At 51.2% G+C, this 24111-nt stretch overlaps 2 protein-coding genes across 3 annotated transcripts; both read left to right on the top strand.

Moving 5' to 3' along the window:
• The first annotated feature begins 742 nt into the window (after positions 1-742).
• On the top strand, positions 743-4374 carry LOC122235459 (small integral membrane protein 10-like protein 2A). 2 transcript variants are annotated; one of them, XM_042975064.1, is made up of 2 exons: positions 743-1529; positions 4172-4374. In XM_042975064.1, the coding sequence occupies exon 1, from the start codon at positions 920-922 to the stop codon at positions 1154-1156; it is 237 nt and encodes a 78-aa protein (XP_042830998.1). In that variant the 5' UTR covers positions 743-919; the 3' UTR covers positions 1157-1529; positions 4172-4374. The 2 variants fall into 2 exon arrangements, with proteins under 2 accessions (XP_042830998.1, XP_042830997.1); XM_042975063.1 differs by having other exon boundaries at positions 2416-4374.
• Positions 4375-21899: 17525 nt separating this feature from the next.
• Positions 21900-23218, top strand: RTL8C (retrotransposon Gag like 8C). The gene has a single exon (XM_042974273.1). The coding sequence runs from the start codon at positions 21957-21959 to the stop codon at positions 22296-22298; it is 342 nt and encodes a 113-aa protein (XP_042830207.1). The 5' UTR covers positions 21900-21956; the 3' UTR covers positions 22299-23218.
• The last annotated feature ends 893 nt before the right edge of the window (positions 23219-24111 follow it).

Genomic DNA, 24111 nt, shown 5'->3' with positions numbered 1-24111 from the left:
GGGGGCGCCTGGGTGGTTCAGTCAGCTAAGCATCTGATTGATTTAGGCTCAAGCCATGATCTCACAGCTCAAGAGTTCTAGCCCCACTTCCAGCTCTGTGCTGTGTCAGTGCAGAGTCTGCTTGGAATTCTCTCTCCCTCTCTCTCTCTCTGCCCCTACCCCACTTATGCTCTCTCTCTCTCTATCTCAAAATAAATAATTTTTTAAAAAAATTTAAAAACAAGGACAACAGGGCAATTCAATAAAGAAATACACATGAGCAGCAAACATACCAGAGAGGAAAAATGCGCCTGTGGCTTGGGGAAACTCTGCTGAGTTAGCAGAGAAATGTGAATTAAAGAAAGATCCAACAGGTCGCCCTGCGGGGTTTTCGGAGGAGATGGTGGGGCAGGGGATAAGGTAAACCGGGGGGAGCCTTCCCAGTGGGCCTTCAATACAGAATCAGTATAGCGGTCCAGACCTTCCGGCCCTCCCCTCCTCTCCCCTCAAGGATACTCGGCAAAAGCAATCCCTGGGCAGCACCACCTTCCAAACCACTCACGCCCTCGGGCTCTGCCCTTGGGAGCCCAGGAGGAGGAGGGGCTTGCAGGCGGGGCGGTCCCGTAGGCGGGTCTATGACAGCGGCGGCCGCTCTGTAGCGCCCGGGAGGGGTGTGGCCAAGAGGGGGGCGGGGTTATACTGGCGGCGGCCGCTGCGGCAGCCGGCGAGGGGCGGAGCTTTCTGTGGGCGGAGCTCTCTGCGAGCTGCTCAGAAGGGGCGGTGGCGGAGGTGGCGGAGGTGGCGGCGGTGGGGCATCCCGGGGCCAGCAAGGGAAGAGGTGACAGAGGGCGGCGCGGGGCGGGGCGCTGCAGGCCTCGCGTCCACCTGCCCGGCCGCTCGCACTCGTGTCGGTCGGCGGGGCCTGCGCGGGCCCAGGCCCATGGCGGCGTCCGCGGCTCTGTCGGCGGCGGCGGCGGCGGCGGCCCTGTCAGGCCTGGCGCTGCGGCTGTCGCGCTCGGCAGCGGCCCGCGGCTCGTACGGCGCCTTCTGCAAGGGGCTCACGCGCACCCTGATCACCTTCTTCGACCTGGCCTGGCGGCTGCGCATGAACTTCCCCTACTTCTACGTGGTGGCCTCGGTGATGCTCAACGTCCGCCTGCAGGTGCGGATCGAGTGAGCGCACGCCGCCGCAGCCCCGGCCAGAGGGACCGGCGCGCGCGGCCCAGACGGACAGGGGCGCCGGCATGGAGGACGGCCGCCGGCACGCGGCGGGGGCAGGAGGCGGGGCGGCCGGGGCCCCCGGACCCTAGACCTCCGCGGAAGGACGCGGGCCACCGAGCCACCCAGCCGGGCCCCGGCCGCGACCCGCCCACACGCGTCGCGACCGGTGACCCATTGCACAGAAACTCACCAGACGGGTCCTTTCCGTCGGGCTCGAGAAAGAAAACACCATTTGACTGCGGCCGACCTGTCCCCTCACGTTGGCCGGGGTGGGGGAAGCAGAAAGGACAAATTCTGCAGCAGGGACTTGACTGGCCCTGACCAACAAGGTAGGAGGCCAGAGGCTGGGGCTTCGGGCCGGCGGGAGCGCTTACCATGACATCGTGGTGGCCGGCAGGAACTGTGCCCTGGACCCGAGGGAGCCAGCCCCTGAGCTGCCCAGGGAGGGGCGGGGCGGGGCGGGGCGGGGAGAGGGGGCCGCAGGTGCCCAGGACTCCCTGGGTCTCATTCCCAGACGGGTGAGGGGCGGCGGCGGCCTGGGCATCTCGGAGGGTCGGCCCATCCCCGCCCCGCTGTCCCCTGAGGCCCCTATGCTGCCACAGGAACCCCAGGGAGTGAGCTGGGAGAGGCGCCGGGGAAGGCTCTAGAAGGAAAAGATGCTGCCATCTTTCACCCCCTTGTGGGGCCAGACAGGAAGGGTGGTTGTGTTCTTGGCCAAACCCCTGGTCGGTCCCCTTCTCAGGCCCCTGGGGTCTCCACAGCTCCCGCCCAGCCCTTGGCAGAACTGCCTCCTGTCCTGTGTTGGGGGCTGGGGGGCCGCTCTCGGCCTGTTCCCGCTCCCCTCCCCCTCTGAGGGCATCCTGGGGCCGGGCGTTTGGACGTTTGGAGACCTGGACGAGTGGGAAGGCTGCTCCGCCCTATCCCTGCCCCCACAGCCTTGCTCTTCCGCCATCGCAGCCACGCAGCCACGCTCCACGCTCCCTCCGGCCCCTACCTCTGCCGGCCAGGTGGCACGGAATGCCGCCTCCAGCAGCCCCTGTGCACCCAGAGGAGCTAGGGCAATGGGGATCTCCTTGAGCAGAGGGCAGCTCTCAGGCTGGGGTGGGGAGAGCAGGTGGACGAGGGGCTTGTAGAGGAGGCAGCACTTGGGGAAAGGGGAGGGGGTGTTCTGGGTGAGGAGGCACTGTCAAGTCTCCATCTCTTTCTGTCTTTCAGGAACCAGTGTTTGTAGGTGGTGACCCGCCCCTTCTCTGGCCTTGTCAAGAGACTCAAATCCCTGCCCAGGGGCGCCCCTGGCCCTAGAGCTGCCCCCGGGAGCTGCTGGGCAAAGGGCCTGGCCCAGGAGGACAGGAAGGGCCTTCCAGGCAGAGGCACGGAGGGGTGGGGTACCCAGCGGTCCAGTTCTGGCGTGGGGAAGGACGAGACCCTGTCGCCTCCACACTAGACCTCCTAGCAACACTTTGAGGGCGTTCTGTTCTCTCCCCACCCCATGATTGGAAAAGCGGGCTCTGAGACAGGAAGAGATTTGCCCTTGTCACACACATAAGAAGTGGTGGGGCTGAACCTGTCCCGTCTTCCAGAAAACCTGGCAGGGCATGTTGGGGTGGGGGAGGGGACCTCAAGGCCCTCGGGGCACCTAGGGGGAGAGAGAGGCCCAGGGTAGGGAGTGTGGGGAACTGGCTTTCCTTGGAGGGGAGGGGGGTGGCAGGTCACAGGGAAGACAGTCGGGGCTGAGATGGACATGGGAGACAGTCCCAGAACCCCTTGTGGAGCCAAGGCCTTCATCTACACAGCCTGGCCTCCCCTGCCGCCCCACCCCAGGCGTGACCAAGGACTCCTCAGCAGTCGAGCGGCAGAAGCCTCTCAGTCTGGGTGACAGAGTGGGGGTGGGGGGTAGCGTGGCTCCTGGGAACGTGATGGAACCAGGAGGGTGAAGGGATAAAGCCGGTGTGGGGGATGGGGCCGGGACCCACACATAACCCCATCTCTCTGTCCCCAGGCTTGGCCCCCCGAGCCCAGGATCACGCAAGAGAACCTCCTCTAGATGGGCTTGGATGGTCCTGGAGGCCCCGGGTGTGCTGCTCCCCCTGTACCAGGATGGCCAGGCTCGGCCCCGGGGGAGCCAGGAAAGACCCCGGTCCCACAGCCGCTCTGCCGCTGGCTGCTCTCGGCCCCCAGTGCTCCGAGTTCCTGGGACTGAAACCCGAAGTGGTCTGGTCAGCCCCAGGGACAGAGTGGCCCAGGGTCACACCACCTGCCCTCCTCTGCCGTCCAGCTGGAAGCCCGGTCCTGGGTGAAGGGCTCTGCCTGCCTGGCCCTGGGGACTGAGGCCAGACGAGGCCACCATGTATCCCCTGCAGTTTCCCCGCAGACAGGGTGTACTGGCTTCCTTCCTTGTACCGAGCGTCCTGGGAGCCCCGGTCCTGTGGCCCCTCCTGCACCCAATCCCCTTCCACCCGGAACCACTTGTGGGAGCCTGCCAGCCTGCTGACTCCATCCACAGATCTGTGGGGACAGCCTGCGAGAGCCACACGGGCTGCCTGAGAGGAGAGGACGAGGGGCCTCCTCGGGGCTGATCCACAGATGTGCCCCGTTCAAGCCCAGGTCTCACCCTCGGGGTGACCTTCTCCCCGGCTCCAGCCTTGTGGCTCAGCTGGAGCTGCCCGGGGCCTATGACACCTCTTCCCAACAGGGAGAAGTGTGGGGGGAGCCTCAGGGCCCCTGGCCCGAGACCCCTCCTCTGCAGGGACGCCCCGCCCCCGTGGGTCCCCGGTCCCGAGGGCGCAGGAAGTCTCAGCGCGAGGCCCGGGGACTGGGGAGGGTCCACACATCTTCAGCATGTGTTCCTGCCTCTGCTTTTCTGACCATTTTGGCCTTGAGTAGTTAGCGTGCTTCCTCCCCCACCTCTCCCCTGTCCCCCCGTGGGCCCTGGCTGCCTGATGGGCTCTCAGTGCACTTTATTTATTTGCAGTCTGTTTTCCAGGCAGCGAAGCTTCTACAAAATCAGAGACACGAGCTGAGTAAGATGAGCGTCACTTTCCTGCGTGTGATTGACTGTACTGGTCAGCACCGTCTGCTGAGAAATGTTCTTGCTTCTGGTATTGTCAAATCTTGTCACTCTAAGTTCAAAACAAAACCAAACAAGACTCCTTGAGTTCAATAAAATAAAATAAGACCAGAGGCCTCCTCTCGTGGTGTGGGGCAATAGCCCGGAAGCCCCCCTTGGAGGGCCCGGAGCAGGGGGAGGGGGACCCACTTGGGAGGGCTGCAAGGGGGGTCGGGCCGTGGCAGGGATGCAGGCCTGCTCAGAAGATGCTCAGAGGCCCGACTTGCCTGGGCCAGTGCCCCTGGAGGAGAAGGCAGGAGCGCAGGCCTGACTGGGGGCAGTTTGTCCCATTCACAGCCTTTGTTTGCATAACCGAGTACCCAGTACCCGAGTCTTTTCTTCATTTTACAGCCTGGTGTCAGAAAGCACTTCCTGCGGTCAGTCTTGATGGGGAGATGGGGGAGGTGGGGGGAAATGGGTTCTCTGCACCGAATTTGGGTCACCTGGAGGCCCCTCTACAACAGCAGAGCGAAGTCCCCCTTGGCTCCCTGCCGTCCAGGTGGCCTCCCAGCTTTGGAAACGATGAATCACGGGGACTGAAAGCCGGCACCCCTTCTCCCCACCTTAGACCCGAGCTGTCCCTTCAGTGCTTCCCCAGGGAAGCCTGTCACGGGGTCCGAGGCTGCAGGGCTAAGGATGGGCAGTCAGGCAGAGAGAGGGCTGGTGAAGGGGGCCCGGGGAGGACCGCAGTGGCCGAGGTGAAGAAGGGAGGCCCACCGTCCCCAGGGCGGAGGTGTCCTGAGGATGCAAAGTCACGGTCACGCTGAGGAGCACAGCCTGGGTGTGCTCCACCCGCCGGAGCACTGTGACAAGAGCGACCCTTCCAACACCTGCCACCACAGGAGGGATGGACCCCAGTCCCTGCCAGCACCCTGAGCTTCCCCCTGCTTTGTCCGGATGGTCCTGTTCAGTGCCTGATGGTCCTGAACTCAGACGAGGGATCAGGTAGCCTGTCACAACCAAGATGGGAGGGTCAGACCGGGGCTCAGGGGCCCAGGCACACTGGTGAGGGAGGACCACCCTTCCCTGCCACCTAGCAAGGCAGGCAGCTTCCTCTCTGGTTAAGGGTGGCGCCCTGAGTCCAGCTCTTCTGACGACCGCTGCCTGGCCCCAGTCTGGCCACATGTATTCATGGGTCATCAGTAGGGAGCCTTCAAGCTCCCTGAGCTTGAGTGGGAGCCACTGAGCATTCAGTGGGTTCTTGGCTATTCAACATTTGTCCTCAGGTCTCAACTGTAGCAGCCTTGTCACTATGAGGAGAGGAAACCAAGTGAAGGCAACTGGCCGGTGACAGGTGGCGAGAGCCTGCCCGGCAACAGGTGCCATGCTGGGTGCTTTGTCCCCCTAAGCTCCCCATCATCCCCGTGGCCGTCTTTGGAGGAGGTCATGGTGAGGATGTGGTCCCTGGTTGACCCGTGAGCTTGAGCCGGGCAATCAGAAGCTCCTCACCTCCTTCCCTGTCCTTGGAGTGCACGTTGTACCCACCGTCCCCTCCTGGGAGCTGTTCCCGGCTCGCAGCCTTCCGAGACTGAGGTGTTGCCGGGCCTCTCTGGACGGTATCTGTGAATGAAGGTTTTGGGGTGCCTGCGTGGCTCGGTCAGTTAAGCATCCAACTCTTGGTTTAGAATCAGGTCTCACTCCAGGTCGGTGAGATCAAGCCCCAAGTCAGGCTCCGCGCTGACAGCTTGGAGACTGCATGGGATTCTCTCTCCCAATCTCTCTCTGTGCCCCTCCCCTGGCCTCTCTCTCTCTCTCTCTCTCTCTCAAAATAAATAAATAAACTTAAAAAACAATGAAGGTTTTCCCTCATATGGGAAAGTGCAGGATGTCCACTTTTGCCATCTCAACTCCACATAAACTGGAGGTTCTGGCCAGTGGAATAATCTCCCCATCCCACCAGAATAAACCATTCTGATTGGAAAGGACAAAATAAAGCTATCTTTATTCACGGATGATCCTATATGGAGAAAATCCCAAGAAATGCATGCAGAGAAAAAAGCTACCAGATCCATAAACATTTGGCAAGGCCACAGGACACAAGATCAATATTAAGAGAGCAATTGTATTTCTATATACTAGCAACAAAAACTCAAAACATGAAATTGAGAAAATAACCTGGGGCGCCTGGGTGACTCGGTCGGTTAAGTGGCCAACTCTTGATTTTGGCTCTGATCATGATCACTCCTCAGAACTGATTTTATTATTTTTTTAATGTTAATTCATTTTTGAGGGAGAGAGAGAGCGACAGAGCGTGAGCAGGCAGGGAGCGAGGCAGACACAGAACTCAAAGCAGGCTCCGGGCTCTGACTAGTCAGCACAGAACCCAGCATGGGGCTCGAACCCAGGAACTGTGAGATCATGACCTGAGCTGAAGTCGGACGCTTAACTGACCGAGCCATCCAGGCGCCCCCCTCAAAACTTGTTTTAAACCACAGTAATAAAGACAGTGTGGTATTGATGAAACAGTAAGTGCATACATAAGCAGAACAGATTGAGAGACTGTACACAAATCCCTACATTTATGATCCATTGATTAGTTAATTCTGGCAAAATACAAATAATATGTAAAAAATTACAAACGCATGTGGACAAAATACATATAATATCAACAGCGCATGTCACATTTACCATCGTAACCATTTTAAAATATACAATTCAGTGGCATGAAGTACATTCACAATGTTGTGCAACTGTCACCGTATCAAGTTCCAGAACATTTTCGTCACCCCAAAATGGAAACACCATACCCGTTAAGCTATCAGTCCCCGTTCCCTCCCTACCCTAGCCCTTGACAACCAAAAATATGCTGTATGTCTCTGTGTATATGCCTCTTCTGGATATTTTATAAAAATGGAATCATACAAGTGGTGACCTTTTATGTCTGGTTTCTTAACGTAGCATCATGTTCTGGAGGTTCCTCCACATTGTTACATATGTCAGTCCTCTGTTCCTTTTCAGGGGTGAATAATATTCCATCGTGTGTCTACACCACTTTGTTTATCCATTCATGTGTTGATGGACATTTGTGTTGTTTCTACCTTTTGGCTCTTATGAAAAGGGCTGTTATGAACGTTCATGTACCAGTTCTGTTTGAACACCTGATTCCAAATTGGGGGGTGCATATCTAGGAGTGAAATTCCTGGATCACATGGTCACTCTACATTTGACTTATTGAGGAGCCCTCAGACGGGTTCACATGGAGGCTGCACCGTTGTATATTCTCGCTAGTAACATAGGATGGTTCTAATTTTTCCGCATCCTCTCCAATACTTATTTTCTTTTTTTAAACTATGGTCCTCCTAGTGGGTGTGAAGTAGTCATTTTAAGTTGCAATTCCCTAATGACTAAGGCTGTTGAGCATCTTTTCATGTGCTTTTGGCCATTTGTGTATCTTTGTAGAAAGATTAGTACTTAGGGATGAATTTGACAAAAGCTATGCGAGGCCTGTACCCTGAAAACTGCAGAAGAAATTAAAGAATACACATAAATGCAGAACTACACCATGCTCACAGATTTGAGGACTCCGTATTGCTGTCCACACAATGTAAGTGATGTATAGATTCGCGAATTTCCACTAAAGTCATAGCAGAACTTTTTTTAAAGTGTATTTATTTTGAGAGACATCAGGGGAGGGGCAGAGAGAGAGGGGGAGAGAGAGAGAATTCCAAGCACTGTCAGCACACAGCCCCACTCAGGACTCAAACTCACAAACCGTTAGATCATGACCTGAGCTGAAACCTAGAGCCAGATGCCCAACCGACTGAGCCGCCCAGACGACCTGGCATAGCAGGACTTTTTAAAGAAATTACTAAGGTGATTCCAACACTTATACAGAAATGCAGAAGACTTAGGACAGCCAAATGATCTTGAAAAAGAACAGAATTGCAGGACTTTCACCGCCTAGTTTCTTTAAAAAAAATTTCTTTTTAAGTTCATTTCTCTTGAGAGAGAGAGAGCACAAGCAGGGAAGAACAGAAAGAGAGGGAGAGAGAGAATCCCAAGCAGGCTTTGCACTGTCACAGTAGAGCCCGGTGCGGGGGCTTGAATTCATGAGCCGTGAGATCATGACCTGAGCCGAAATCAAGAGTCGCTTAACTGACTGAGCCACCCAGGCACCCCCTCACTACCTAGTTTCAAGGCTCAGTGTAGAACAGCAATCGTCCAGAAAGATAGAGCTCAATGAACAGAACACCGAGTTCACAATATACTCATAACTCTATGGACAAGTGAGTTTTGACAGGGGTGTCAAGGCAATCCTATAGAGAAAAGATATTTTTCACAAATAGTACTGGAAGAGCTCATCTGTAAAAACGAAACTTGACCCTTACCTCACATCATATACAAAAATTAGCCCAAAGTCAGGACATACATATAAGAGACCAAACCGTAATAAATGCCACCTGCGGGGTACTTCCGTTCTTAGCTACACTGCTGGGGGTGCTTTCCCCCATGTCAAATTCAATGAAAAGTCAGACCACATCACCCTGGGAATCCCAGTGCAATGGCTAAGGCAGACGCTCTGCAGCCTCACACTGACACCCACGTACCCCACGCCCTTCCTGTGTCCCGAGACCTCTCTTCCCTTCCCCTGACCAAAATCTGCCATGCACCCTGACTGTCCCTCTGGCGGAAGGCCATAGCAACACCCCGAGGGCTTTCTGATGTAGTTCAAGGCAGTCACCAGTAGATGGCGCTGCTCTGTTAGCACAAGCCAGAATAGGGCTGCGGCCAAGAGCGTTTCGTCCAGCCTTGACAGAATTAGCTTCCTGTAAATGAATACACCATATGGACGAGATACATAGGTATTCGAGTTACACGAGGTGCATGATCTTGAGCAAATAAGAATCCATGAACGGATTATGTGCTTCCGACTGCATGCACGCTACAACCGTGATTCTCAAACACGGTGTGGGGAGCAGGGCACCCCCACGTCTTCAGGGTCTTTTCAGAACGTCATTGACATTGGGAGATGGTCAGTCCCATGTGGACACCAGGCGCAGTGTGGCTCCAGCAGGGTTGGGAGGGGGCAGCCGGATGGGTCTGAACCCTGAACCCTGGCTCTTCAGGTTGTGAGCGGGTTTGGAAGAGGTAACGTCTTCAGGGTATGAGTATGGCCCGGCCCCTCACTCTCTGACCTTCACTTCCTTCATCTACACAAGGATTCATAATTCAGAGGTTCAGTGCGGAATCCGTGAAATAATACGCATCAACGACTAAACACTGAGCCCCGGTGCCTGCCTCGTGGAAGGGGTCAGTGAATGAGGACTAGTCTTTATCAGCTATTAGCCTTATTCGTAGCTAGTCATCCAAGCTGTTCAGTCTCAGGGATGCCAAAAGGCAGCATTGTGTCAAGGCAACAAACTTTGTCATTAGATAAAGCTGCCGTGCCCCTTCACAGGGGCCGTGGGAACAGCACTCGCTCCCCCCCCCCCCACCAGCCCTGGCATCCTGACTGATGAAATTCGCATGTGCAACATCCTCCTCACAGGTTGTCATGGGGACCAGATGCCGCGGCGCTGGCAGGTGCCTGGCACATAGGGAGGGCCCCACGGGTCACGGCTGCTGTTGTGGCATCCTGCACGCCAGGAGCACCACCCACAGCGCACCGGCCCACGGAAACAACTCCTTCCTTCTGCCTTGTCTACACCTTGTCCATTACGTCTCCTCCGCCAGCACTCAGACGCGTGGGGGCGGGGAGCAGACGTGGACAAGGAGAGACAGGAAAACATAAAACAGAGGGGATTCCATCCATCCACATGTTTCCAGCTTTGGAAAAGACAGCCATCCGTGCCTTTGATGGCTGCATTGCAGCTTCAGTCCGCAGTGAGATCCCCGAAGCTCCCAGCTTTCCTCTGCTGGCTCCCAGCTTTGCTGGAAACGTCCTGAGTCCTAGCAGCCACAGCAGCAAGACTCTTGGGGCCATTTCTCATCTCTCTCGCCAGTGCCTCTGGGAGAACTGAAGGGCGAGAGCCTGGCCACATCCCTGCCTTTGCTCTGTTCTGCCTTCAGCCTCAACTCATCCTTCTGTATGGTTTTCTGTCATCTGTGTCTTCCGAGGAGCATAGGGACATCCCCAGCCTCTAGGCTACAGAAGGCTTAAAATTGCAAAGTCAGCCACATTTCTTTCTCTGGAACCCTCACGTAACGTTATACTACTATGCCTGACCTGGGGCTCCTGAGGTCTTTATGCCCCACTACCCAGTGAAAATATACCTGTCCTGGGATCCCCATCCCATAAGAACACCTTCTGCTTTCTAAATTCATGTTGGTGGTTTATCCTGACGATTTATAGTTCTCAATCATGAAAGGTGATTGGCATGCTTGTTTGTAAATCAATCTCTGGTGAGTTTACCTCAACTCTTGAGTCTTGTAAAAATGAGATCATGACCCTGTGATGGTGAGGACCAGCCTTTAGACACGGTAACCAAGCAGGTTGTGATCACAGATCTAACTGCCTATGGTACGCTCAAAAGTTCAAACTCAAAGTGTTCCAAGTTGAACTTGTCTTTCCTACAAACCAAAAATACCCTTCTTTTCTTCCTTGGCTTCCTATATTGGGTGGTGTCACCAAATACCCACCCAGAATTCAGAAGTCATCTGAGTAGACTGCATCCTTCTCCCTAATGTATCCAGTTAATAAGACTCCACTTCCTATGGCTTCAGGAATGCACCCCCAGTTTCCAATCCCCATCAGCCTTGTCTTGGTTTACATACAAATTATTTCCCCATTGATTCTCTACAAATGTCCCATCATTGTCTACCTTTTCCCAGGTTTTCAGCCCCACCCCCTGCCAATGCCAAATTCATCTTCATCCCTTATAATGTGATTCATGGAAAACATAAGTATGGCCATGGCCCTCTCCGCTCAAACATCTTTCAACAAATCTCAAAGGACCTGGATTTGCGATTTCTCTCCAAGGCTGATCACATTTCACAAACCTCATGGAAATGTCAAACATGGGGAAGTTGAAAAATAACACAGAGAAACTGCATGTTCCCATGATCTATGTAGAATAAGTATCAACTGATAGTCAATCAGGCTTGATCTCTGCCCCTTCCCCTTTCCTACTACCACGGGATTATTTTTAAATGAATCTCATACATTATAGATGAGTATGTATAGGAAATAGTTTTCAAAAAGAGGACCAGAAAGCCTTATGAATAACTCCAAGTATGCAATTTTCGGATCTGTTGTATTCATCCAGATTGTATCGGCTTACGAAATACTTCAGACATTCCCAAAGCTGGGATGGGGCTGGTGGGGTGGCTGATGCAGGGATCATTTTTTGAGTTTCTAGGCATGGGAAAACTATCCAGCCCCATAGGAGAAGAAGGCACCACATGTGAGTCTGGCTGTGATGCAAGCAGGTGTAGCAGGTGGTATGATACAGTGCATATTGGGTTGCTCTATGAAGCCTGTGGCAAGCCACAAGATGGGATTGTTCCTGCCGCATTCTTCTAGGGGAAGCCTGTGCTCTCTTCACCTTTTCATCACCTCCCTTGGATCCATACTAGACTCTGCTACTAGGAGACTGAATGCCCCACCATGAGATACCAGGTGCCCTAAGCTACCCTCCCCAACTGGTGATACCTGAGGCATAACAGTTTATTAAGAAAAGAAAGAAGGTAGGTAAATCAATACCTCTCTATGAGAAGTGATCCTCTGGGCCACTATGTGAAGGCCACAGATACATATTTGGGGGTTGTAGGGGTGTTGAGGGAAATCTCCTGATCCTGTTAAGGGTAAGGCAGAGGTAGGGTGACTATAGTCACCTATGGTCCTAGAGAAGATCACATAAGAAGACAGGAGGATATGACACCAAAAGGAAAAGCAGCAAAAGCAAAAATAAACAAGTGTGATGACATTAAACTCAAAAGCCTCTGCACAGCAAAGGAAACCATCAACAAAATGAAAAGGCAACCTACTGAATGGGAGAAAATATTTGCAAACCATATACCTGATAAGGGATTAATATCCAAATATATAAAAAGAATTCATACAACTCAACAGCAAAAGCACATAATATGTTTTAAAAATTGGCAGATCTGAATAGATGTTTTTCCAAAGAAAGCATACAGATGGCCAACGGGTACATGAAAAGATACCATACATCAATGGAAATCAAAACCACAATTAGATATCACTTCATACCTGTTAGAATGGCTATTATCAAAAAGCCTAGAAATAACAAGTGTTGGCCACGATGTGGAGCAAAGGGCACCTTCGTGCACTGTGAGTCAGAATGTAAATTGCAGGGGCGCCTGGGTGGCTCAGTCAGTTGAGCGACCAACTTCGGCTCAGGTCATGATCTCACGGTTTGTGAGTTCGAGCCCCGCGTTGGGCTCTTTGCTGACAGCTCAGAGCCTAGAGCCTACTTCAGATTCTGTGTCTCCCTCTCTCTCTGCCCCTGACCCACTCGCATTCTGTGTCTCTCTCAAAGGTGAATAAACATTAAAAAAAAAAAAAAGAATGTAAATTGCAGCCACTATAGAAAACAGTATAGAGGTTCCTCAAAAAATTAAAGATAGAATGACCATATGATCTAGTAATTCCACTTCTGGGAAAACAAAAACACTAATTTGAAAAAATATATGCACCCCCACGTTCATTGCAGCATTATTTAAAATAGACAAGATACGGAAACAACCTAAGTGTTCACTGCTGGATGAATGGATGAAGAAATTGTGATATATATTCAATGGAATAGATACACATATATACACATGTATATACATACATATGTACATATATGTATACACTTGTACATACATGCATACATGTACACACGTGTATATACATACATGCATATATACATGTATGTGTGTATATACACATACACACAATGGAATATTATTCAACCATTGAAAAAGAAGGAAATCTTGCCATTTGCAACATGGATAGACCTCCACTGTGCTGAAATAAGTCAAAGAGCAGAAGACAAATACCGCATGATTTCTCTTATATGTGGAATTGAAATATACATGTACATAGTAATATACATATATAGTAAAATATATATTTAGTAATATATATACATATATATGTGTATATATATATATATATGTGTGTGTGTATATATATATATACATATATATATATTTGTGTGGCTCGGTCAGTTAAGCATCTGACTCTTGGTTTCGGCTCAGGTCATGATCTCATTGTTCGTGGGTTTGAGCCCTGCATCAGTCTCTGTGCTATCAGTGTGGAACCTGTTTGGGATTCTCTCTCTCTCTCTCTCTCTCCCTCTCTCTCTGCCCCTTCCTTGCTCACTCGCTGTCTCTCTCAAAATAAACAAACATTTAAAAAGAAAAACTTAGCTCATAGATACAGAGGACAGATTTGTGGATGCCAGAAGCAGATTTGGGGTGGGAGAAATGAGTGAATTGTTTGGGGGTCTTTTTTAGTTTACATAAATTGGAAAAAAAAGAAGGAATATGTGTTTTAAAGTACAAGAATTTGGTAGTGAACACTTTAAGGCAAGTGGCAGATGATTGCCCATGAGTGCCAGCCATTGGGGCCTACTGACTTATGCACTCTTTCCTCCAGATGGGTATCTAAGATCCCTGGTAGGTGAGAATTCATTACACAGGGTGTTTTTGTAAATCAATCTAAGGTCTTATGTGCAAAATGAACATTGTGTTAATGAAAGAAAGGGGAAAAAACAGACGAGAATGAGACCTTTTTTTTTTTTTAAAGCCCTAAGCATATATACTTTTCTTTACTCTCATATTTAGTGAGTCAGGGGTGAGGAGGGCACCATTTGAATTCCAGTAGTTTCCAAAGGGGATCTCTCTGTCTGTTTTTTTCCTCTTAACCAGTTGTGTTTCTTGATAAAGCAGCTATATTACCAGGGGAACTTCTTGAAGTATGGAAGTCGTAATTCTCAAGCTCAAATAGGGTTGAAGGAGTAATTTGAATTGTTGGTTGATGCATTCTACAGTGTAGATGAGCACAGCTGTTGTTCAGCACTAACTACTATGAAGATGAGAAGTAATCATAAAAAACAAACACGACACAAACAAACAGACTCGCAGAGTCTACAGAGAACAAACTGGTGATGGGCAAATGAGGTGAGGGGGATTAAGGGGCACAAACTTCCACTTATCAAAGAAATAGGTCACAGAGGTGAAAAGTACAGCATAGGGAATACAGTCAATAATATTTTAATAACGTTATACGGTGACATTTGTGATGAGCCTTGAGTAACACATAGAATTGTCGAATCAAGATGTTGTACACTTGAAACTAACATTACATGGTATGTCAATTATATTTCAATTAAAAGATAAGCACAGTGGGGCGCCTGGGTGGCTCCGTCGGCTAAGCGTCCGACTTCAGCTCAGGTCATGATCTCGCGGTTTGTGGGTTCGAGCCCTCATCAGGCTCTGTGCTGACAGCTCAGAGACTCGAGCCTGCTTCAGATTCTGTGTCTCCCCCGTCTCTGTCTCTCCCATGCTCATGCTCTGTCTCTCTCTGTCTCTTAATAATAAATAAACGTTAAAAAAAGTTAAAAGATAAGCACAATTGGGGCACCTGACTGGCTTCGTCAGTGGAGTATGTGACTCTTGTGGCTTTAAGCTCGAGCCCCACGTTGGGTGTCAAGATTGCTTAAAAATAAAATCTTTAAAAAACACAGCCCAATGAACCAGGGGCACAATATTAAACACAGGACTGCACTGATGAACATGAAAGTATTAGTTTCAATAATTGTCATTAGAAAGAAAAAAATCTTAGAATTGACACGACTGAGATTTCTTTTCTTTTTTTTTTTTAAGTGTATTTATTTATTCTGAGAGAGACAGAGAGAGTGAGCAGCGGAGGGGCAGAGATACAGGGAGAGAGAATCCCAAGCAGGCTCCACGTTATCAGCTCAGAGAGTCAGCTACTCAATGGACTGAGCCAGCCGCCCAGGCGCCCCTGAGATTTACTTTCTTAATGAAATTAAATTTGAATTCATAGTATCATTAGCAGTATATATTGGAATAGCGAAAATTTATATGGTTATTGTTATTAGTACATTTGTGACAGATAACTGCACTGGATTGCAGGGTGTGACTTTTTTTGTCCGGTTTGAATCCATGCAAATCAGCCTTTTTCTTGGTCTCTCTTCAGGTGACATCTACTGATTTGGTGCAGCGTGGTTCAATGGTTTGTTCAGAGAGTTCTAGGAACAGCGAGGCCAGCCTTTTAGACTCCTGCTTCTCCTAACACAGACAAGCCTTGGAAAAGTGCATCAAGTGATATTTTTCGAAATCTAACTTGTCATGTCGACACAGCTGTGATTTTCACTTGAATTTGGCAGTCGTGGAGTTTGTTTTTCAGGCTTTATATAAAATCATCCAATTCGCAGCTCCAACAGCATAGTTGGGACTAATATTACAGTGAACAAGTGTACTCAGGGCAGGATGAATCAGGCAGAGTTGCTGGAATCGCTACAATTTTCAAGTATACTCTCAGCTTCCTGAAAATTTAAAAACTGCTCCTTGGAGCACCTGGGTGGCTCAGTCGGTTGAGTGTGCGACTTCGGTTCAGGTCATGATCTCGCAGTTCATGAGTTCGAGCCCCGCGTCGGGCTCTGTGCTGACAGCTCAGAGCCTGGAGCCTGCTTCCGATTCTGTGTCTCCCTCTCTCTCTGCCCCTCCCCAGCTCGTGCTCTCTCTCTCTCTCTCTCTCTCTCACTCTGTCTCTAAAAAATAAATAAACATTTAAATTTTTTTTAAAAAGGAAACACCTGAAACTAATATAACATTGTATATTAATTACACTTTTAAAAAACCCTCCAATTTCTTCCCTCCATGAAAGAACTTTTTTTTATGTTAATAAACTAACATGGAGGGGCACCTGGGTGGCTCAGTTGGTTGAGCATCCGACTCTTGATTCTGGCTCAGGTCATGACCCCAGGGTCATGGGGTGGAGCCCCCCATCAGCCTCCATGCTGGGCATGGAGCCTGCTTGAGATTCTCTCTCCAGCAGGCACCTCTTCTCTGAGAACTGCCCACTCCACACACACCCTTGTGTGACAGTCCCCTGGCCATAGCTATTTGGTTTGATACTGGTTGCCTCACCCTAGTTGAGCCAATCATAGTCTTCATCCTACTAATTTTAGAGTACTGAACTAGACCCCCAAGACTGAGTGATTTCCTGCTAAGTCTCATTAATGCCATTTCTTTTGAGAGTGTTACTTAGGTGACCAACTGGTGATTTCTCCCGAGCTACCTTTGTTCCTGTTCTTGTGACACTTGCTCGTTGGTTTGCTTTCTTAGATTTTGTAAAAATACTTGTGCTCCTCTAGTGACATTTTGTGTTGCTGTTGGAGAAGCTCCCACTTGTAGATTGTTATCATTTGCAATGTATACAAATGTGATCAAGGAAGTATGTGGTATACATCAAGGGTGTATACCAGGGCACAGCTCTGAGCTCTGTAATTGGAGACACTGAGGTCAGGGGGTTGGTAGCAGGTGTAAGGGGTCTCCAAGCCAGAACTGAAGTTCTCGCCTTGCTGTCAGGAGCAAACAAGGAGCAAACCTTGGTAAGGTAAGAAAGGTAGTAGATAATCTGACACCTTCCTATGAAAAGTGGCCACTTCATAATGATTACAAATACATGTTCAGATATTGTGGGGGTGATGGGGCATCTTCTGTTCCTGCTAGAATAAGGCAGGGGTGGGATGACCAGCCTGGGTCTGCCCAAGATCAATTCTGAAGTCACGAGAATCAAAAGTAGAAGCAGCAAGCATGCGGTTAATTCCTGGTCAAGCCTGTAATAGAACCTTGGTCCACTAAGTCTGAAATATTTCTCACTGCACCACACTACCTGGTCTTATAAAGTCTTAGTAAGGGCAGAGTCCAGAGAGGCAGGCCAGTGAAGATTATTTGTACACTGTCCCTTAAAAATGTCAATACATTTCCCACTACTTGTGTAAAAGTTCCAAAGAACTAAAACTGCATGTCCTCTGTAGGATTTAAACATTCATCAAATAGCCTTATCATTGTCGTCATTAAAATCTCCACTGATGGGAAGGGAGAGTAAGATTGTGGCAGTCTGTTCTCTTTTTTTTTTTTTTTTTTTTTTTTTTTTAACGTTTGTTTATTTTGGGGACAAAGAGAGACAGAGCATGAATGGGGGAAGGGTCAGAGAGAGAGGGAGACACAGAATCTGAAACAGGCTCCAAGCTCTGGGCTGGCAGCACACAGCCCAACGCGGGGCTCAAACTCACAGACCGCGAGATCATGACTTGAGCCGAAGTCGGATGCTTAACCCCCTGAGCCACCCCGGCGCCCCTGTGGCAGTTTGTTCTGATGAAAGATGTGTCCCTCTGGGCAGGGGGGCACAGGTCTCTCCCTGGGATCTCATAAGGATCTTGGGCTTCGGGTGACAGCTCTGTTCTTGCCGTCCAGGCGAGAGGGGCCCAAGCTGTAACGTCTCCTGTCCTGCCCGCAGAGCTCCTTAGCATGCAGAGTGCTCTGGGTCTCCCGTGGCAGCTGGAACTGTATTTATAAACAATCCCCATCATTACCCTCTCTGTCTTAAGGAATGGGTTGTCCACTGGGCTGCGAGCCACCCTTACCCAGCTACGCTCACCCTCACCTCAAACAGTACACTGGTCCCCATCGTGTGTGTCCCTCTCCCCAGGGAGTCTCAGAAATGCCTTTCTGGGTGGCGAGCAGTTTGCAAGGGACTGAGGGGTTACGTGAGCAGATGGCCAGTGACATGTGGGTATTATTACTAGCGAGACTCTATATTAGCACTGGCACAGCCACAGGTGGCAACAGATGGCCTTTCCAAGCTTGTGATGAGGATCCAGGAATGAATCTTCGTCAAAATTCAGATGTGGCATGGGTGCCTGGCTCCGTTGGCTGCTCAGTGATAAAGGAAATTGTCAACTTTTAATGTTGCTGCTCCTGGGCTCCCCGGGAAGCTATACTAGGTCAAAATGACTTGGCAAAACCTCAAAGCATGGGCTCTGTCTCTGCCCTGAACACACATTATATGTCTGATTCATTTTTAAAAAAAGAAAAAAGCGCATTCCAAACACAAAAATAAGAAAAGCAACAACAACAACAAAATCCCTCCCTGGTTCCCATAAGATTATAATCATACAGCCTTGCATATATGAAAAACATTGAAGTCTGTAAGTTTCTGGAATGTTCTTCCTCATGATGACTTGTGACTTTATATAAAGAACATGTATAACCCTGCACCAAATGTTCTTTCCCCAGAACACTCTCTTCTTCGTGAAGATTGTGTAGCTTGGGCAGCTGTCCTAACGTGGGCTGGAATAACTCTTTTCCTTTCTCTTCGAAAATTTCGAAAAGGGTGTGTTTATTTTGCATTGATACCAGCCAAGCGTATGGTAGCTTCCTTCAGCTGTCAGAGATTCTCTGAGCTGTCACCATCCACATAGCAGGGAATACTTAAGGTTGGTTCCCCCTGCTCTAACTCCCCAGAGAGATTTTCAGTGGCAATGAGAGGCCCCAGCCTGGATGGAGGGGGTCTGGACCTGGGAAAGAGACATTCCGGGGGTGGGGGGTGAGTGTATCAAACACCCTCAATAGGAAGATAGGCTCTCCAGGGCAAGAAGCTCAAGAAAACTATGAGAGACGTGGAGATTTCTCACATCTGCTTTCCATTTGAGATCAGCAAGTATAAACAAACAGAACCCCCCCCTCCCCGCCCCGCTCCCGCAACACACACATAAGCACACAAACCAACAAATAAAACAGGCAGGCTGGGGTGTTTGCTCCTGACAGCAAGCTGAGGCAACCCCCAGGGTTCACCTGAGGGGCTGTTTCACCCTTAGGGAACACTACCCCAGCTGCTTAAGGTCCAGTGCCAGAAAACTATCATTTTCTGATTTTTAAATGTTTTCTTTTCTTTTTTACTTGTGAGTAATTTTGGGTTAGCTAGGTCCACGACGGATATGTTGCCCGTGAAAGGTCATGGGGACCCAGGCGCTGGTGCGACTCAAGCAGGTGGAGGCAGATTTGTTGTCACCTTATTGGTATGCGGGAGCGGCTGGCTCTGTAGCTCATGCAGTCCCAGCTGGGTCAATTCTTTGACCTTCTCACTGAGGCCGCATGGGCACCTCTCCGGGTACCACCGCAGTCCACGTTTCCTCACACAGGGAAAACTAACATCCGTAAAGGGTTGTACCATTCTGTATCAGACCTGGCCATGCATTTCTGCTTGCTTATTTTTTTTTTTTTTGTATCCTTCTTTAGCATTTAACAATGTTTTCAAGTGGCTTTTACAATTATTGGAGTATAGTACAAAGCACTGTTTCTTTTTGATTGCTTTCTTAGAATTGAGTCATTAACACCACTATCTACTTTAACTGGTTACTTTCTCCACGTATGAAAGCTTGTGACGAATTTATATTAATTTTGTACTCAACAATACAAGTGAAATCAGATATAACCTGTAATGGTTTCCCTTCCTTCAATCGGTTAATCTCTCAGTTATTCCTTTCCTTACTCTTCTGCACGGAAGTGTGCAACGTCATTTTTGGAAAGCATTCAACACCGCTCACTTTTGTCTCTTTGTTTCTATACCGATAATCCTCTTTTGGTCTCCTATATATCAAATTAAGAGATTTCTTATCATTTAAACCTCTTTACATTAACTGGTCATGGAACATCATTCTTTGAATACGGGGTTCTAGATAACATTTGCAAATATTTGGGGCTTTCCCATTATGCTGCAAAGCAGCCATATTTACAACCTGCTGTACAACGCTTCTCTAGCTGAGAAATGCATGATTAAGCAGGAAACTGTGTTCGAAAATCCTCCCTCAAGTGATGTCCAGATACGAGAGTCCGCAAATACGGACTAGATACGCCTAGATACGCTAGGCTTGAGGGGCTGAAAAGGTGAGAAGGAAGGACTCCTCAACCCCCAGAAAAGGACCCCACCCAAGTTCACCTGTAACAAGCCCTGCCTGCACCAGGTAGAGCCACAGATCCTGGGCTCCTCCCCCAGCCTCGCCCCTCACCAGCTGCCACCTTGAGAACCTTGGGCCCCGCCCCTTCATTCTGACCCTGCCTCCCTGCAAAGCCATTAGGCCTGACCCTCCCCCCCCCTGCTCCCCTCGGCTAGTGCCCTAGGGCACCCACCCCTCCGTCACCCATGAGCCCAGAATAGGGTGTTTAACAGCATTGTACATTTTATCCGATTGTTTCCTGTATATATGAAAGCTGGTGATACATTTATATTAATCTCGAATGGCAAACTTCCCCGTATCCTTTCCAATTTTTTATTTTTTATTTATTTATTTTAATTTTTTTTAATGTTTACTTATTTTTCAGAGAGAGAGACAGAGCATGAGCAGGGGAGGAGCAGAGAGAGAGGGAGACACAGAATCTGAAACAGGCTCCAGGCTCTGAGCTGTCAGCACAGAGCGCAACGCGGGGCTCGAACTCACAAACCGTGAGACCATGACCTGAGCCAAAGCCGGACGCTCAACCGACTGAGCCACCCAGGCGCCCCCCTTTCCAATTTTTTAAAAGTAAGCACTAAACCTAACGTGAGGCTTGAAGTCACAACCCCGAGATCAAGAGTTGCATACTCTGGGCTGCCTGGGTGGTTCAGTAAGTTAAGCATCAGACTCTTCATTTCAGTCAGCTCAGGTCATGATCTTCCAGTTCATGAGATGGAGCCCCCTGGACTCAGTGCTGACAGCGTGGTTCCTGATTGGGATTCTCTCTCTCTCTCTCTCTCTCTCTGCCCCTCCCCTGCTAGCTCTCTCTCTCTCACACACAATGAATAAACTTAAAAAAAAAAAAAAGAGTTGCACACTATACTGCCTGAGCCAGCCAGGTGCCCCTCCTTTCCAATATGTTGAGATCTTACTCTTTTCCCTTTTTCTTGATGTACGAACATGTATAAAGTCATGGTTGGAAAGCATCCAACCACTCTTTTATTTGTCTTTCAGTTTCCATACTGATTATTCTCTTTCTGCCTCTTAATATAGCATATTAAGAGATTTCTTAACTTCCAACTCTTCTTACATGCCCCAGTCCTGGTGCATCATTCTTAAATATGTTCTCTGGATTATGATAGTTAAATCAACATCAGCAGCCTGGGTGCCAATAAACTCTGGCCGACAAGATGTATAAGCAGCAAAAAGTGGCCCCAGCAGCTCATGCAACGGGCATCCAGAGGCAATGGGTCGGCGAAGGAACTCGAAAGGGCGGGTAGCCTGCAGGCACGGTGTGCACCAGAAGCACTCCTCCAATAGGAAGCACTTGGCTCGCCCTTCCCCACGTGCAGATAACTCCGCCCTCACCAAGGACCTGGTGATTTGGGCTCCTCCCCTGGCCCCGCCCCTCTCTTACCGCCCACCGCTCGCGAGGACAACCTCGGCCCCGCCCCTCCATTCTGACCCCGCCTCCCCGAGCGGCCTTTAGGCCCGACCCACCCGGTGCGCTCGCGCCCTAGGGCACCCACCGCTCCGTCACGCCTGCGCCCTGGCGACCACCCGGCCTCGTGGGCGGAGCCGGCGCCAGTCCCGCCCTGGCCCCGCCCCCGGGCCCGCCTCCGCGCACACGCACTTCCCGCCACGCCTCCCCGCCCAGCACAGCCCCGCCCCGCCCCGCACAGCCCAGCTCAGCCCAGCCCAACTAGCGCGAGCGCGAGCGCGAGCGCGGCGCGATGGACGGCCGAGTGCAGCTGATCAAGGCCCTCCTGGCCCTGCCCCTGCGGCCCCAGACGCGGCGCTGGAGGAACCCGATTCCCTTCCCCGAGACCTTTGACGGCGACACCGACCGCCTCCCGGAGTTCATCGTGCAGACGGGCGCCTACATGTTAGTGGACGAGACCCTGTTCTCCAGCGATGCCCTGAAGGTGACGTTCCTCATCACCCGCCTCACGGGGCCGGCCCTGCAGTGGGTGATCCCCTACATCAGGAAGGAGAGCCCCCTCCTCAATGATTACCGGGGCTTCCTGGCCGAGATGAAGCGGGTGTTTGGCTGGGTGGAGGACGAGGACTTCTAGGCCGGGAGCCCCTCGGGCCTGGGGGCGGGTGCTCGGGGGAGGGTGCGCTGCGCCCGTCGCCGCCGCGCAGATGGCCGCGGGCGGCGCCTCGCCGCGCCTCGCCCTCCCTCCCCCTCGCCGCGATCGAGCGGCCGCGCTCTCCCCCGCGCTGCTGTCCCCTCCCGCGTAGTGCTTGCCTTTGTTCCAGGAATAGCGCTCCAGGTCCCCGCTGCCGCCGCCGGGCCCCGCTCGGGAGCGCGCCGCCGCCCCCTGCGGCCAGCCGGGCCCCTCCCGCGCAGCACACTTGGCCTCGGGCCGGCGCTCCAGCTGCGGGCCGGGCTCCCGTTACACGCCGGACAGACCACCCACAGCCCGGCCGCTGCGGGCCGCCTCCGCCAGACTGACCGCCAGGCCTGCGGCGCCGCGCGCGGAGACCCGCGCTGAGGCCGGGCCGCCGTCGCCACCCAGCGCACACCGCCGGCACACTGCGGCCCGCGGCCATCTGGACTCAGCCGACAAGCGTCTGAGCTGGCCACGGCCCCTGGCCCCTGGATCCTGGCTCCTGGCCCCTGGCCCCTGGCCCCTGACCGGCGATTCCAGCAGCTCGCCACCCACCGCGCCCCGGCTGGAGGGCCGGGCCAGCCTCTCACCTGCAGCGGGACCCACTCCCTCCCACCTCCCGGAGACCTCTTCTGCTCCTGCCAGATGGCCGCCGGGTCCCAGGGGTGCCTGGCAGCCAAATGCAGTCACTCGTTTCCTCCTGTGGACCTGTTAGTTTTGCCCACAATCCGGTTCTCTTCTCAATTCGCAGCTGTCTCTCTGACGTGTGCCTTTTGTTCAACACAGTAATTAAGCCCTGCACTCTGCCCAGCTCTTCTACACTACCTGGACAAACGTCTTTTCCTTCTTTTCAATAAATGTCAGACGCTGTGCAAAAGAAATTGAGTCTCCATGAGTGTGGCACCTCTCCCTCCCTGGTCCAGTGCGTGGGGTCCGTGGCCCGTTGAGCAGGCATGTGTGTCCCCTGTCATTCTGTGGCCGACGTCGAATCCTGCATGATGCAAGCGAGCCGACGGTCCTGTGCTGGTCCCGGGGATGGGCACCCCACTGGTGGCCGTTGGGGCCCAGAGGCTGCCTCGTCCAATCCAGTCGGCTGCGTGCCCCTTAGGAAATGGACCTCGATCTGAGTTTGGCCAAGGCGATAGCAGGAAAAGTCGACTAGGAGGCTTCTGGAAAAGAATTCCTCATTTCCAGAATGCTGCTTGAAAGCACAACAGCTTTTTGTGGCAAATCATGAATCCCACACATTTGTTGCTGAACACCTGTCAAACTGTATTTAATTCATTATTCAGGGAATCAGCAGAATGACAGGTTCTTTAGAAAAAGCACTTACATTTACAAAGCCTTGACTGGGTGAGTGGTAGAGAAGGGAATGCACAAGTGGCATTGTTCGTTGAATACAAACCTGGTTGAGGAGCCTCAGGACAATAAAATTCTAAGTTTCTCTGAAGGGCAGAATAGGAACAAAGACATTACTTCTTACTGTTTCTCTGTATGCTAACCTCTGAAGTCTGTGCGGACAATAGCCTCTGCTACCTCATCTATGGCTGGAAAAGTTAAATATCCTGATAGAGTCAGATAAAAGGTGGGCTTATAGAGGAGCACTCAGTCAGCTCTGCCTCATTTCTGATTCGGGAATCTGTAAAATTCCAATAGATTTTCAACCCAAAGAAGTTGCATTCCAGCAAGAAAAATTACATATATGGTTGTGTATTATTTTGCCTATGTGGCCATAGCAAAGCACCACAACCTGGGAGTCTTAAAGACCAGTAAT

This window comes from Panthera tigris, chromosome X, assembly GCF_018350195.1.
Source record: "Panthera tigris isolate Pti1 chromosome X, P.tigris_Pti1_mat1.1, whole genome shotgun sequence".
NCBI lineage: Eukaryota > Metazoa > Chordata > Mammalia > Carnivora > Felidae > Panthera > Panthera tigris.
Note: the sequence above shows the minus strand (reverse complement) of the source record. Positions and strands in the feature narration are given on the sequence as shown.

Excerpts from the sequence above, each read along its gene's own strand:
- RTL8C (XM_042974273.1), top strand. The coding sequence starts at position 21,957 with ATGGACGGCCGAGTGCAGCTGATCAAGGCCCTCCTGGCCCTGCCCCTG.
- LOC122235459 (XM_042975064.1), top strand. The coding sequence starts at position 920 with ATGGCGGCGTCCGCGGCTCTGTCGGCGGCGGCGGCGGCGGCGGCCCTG.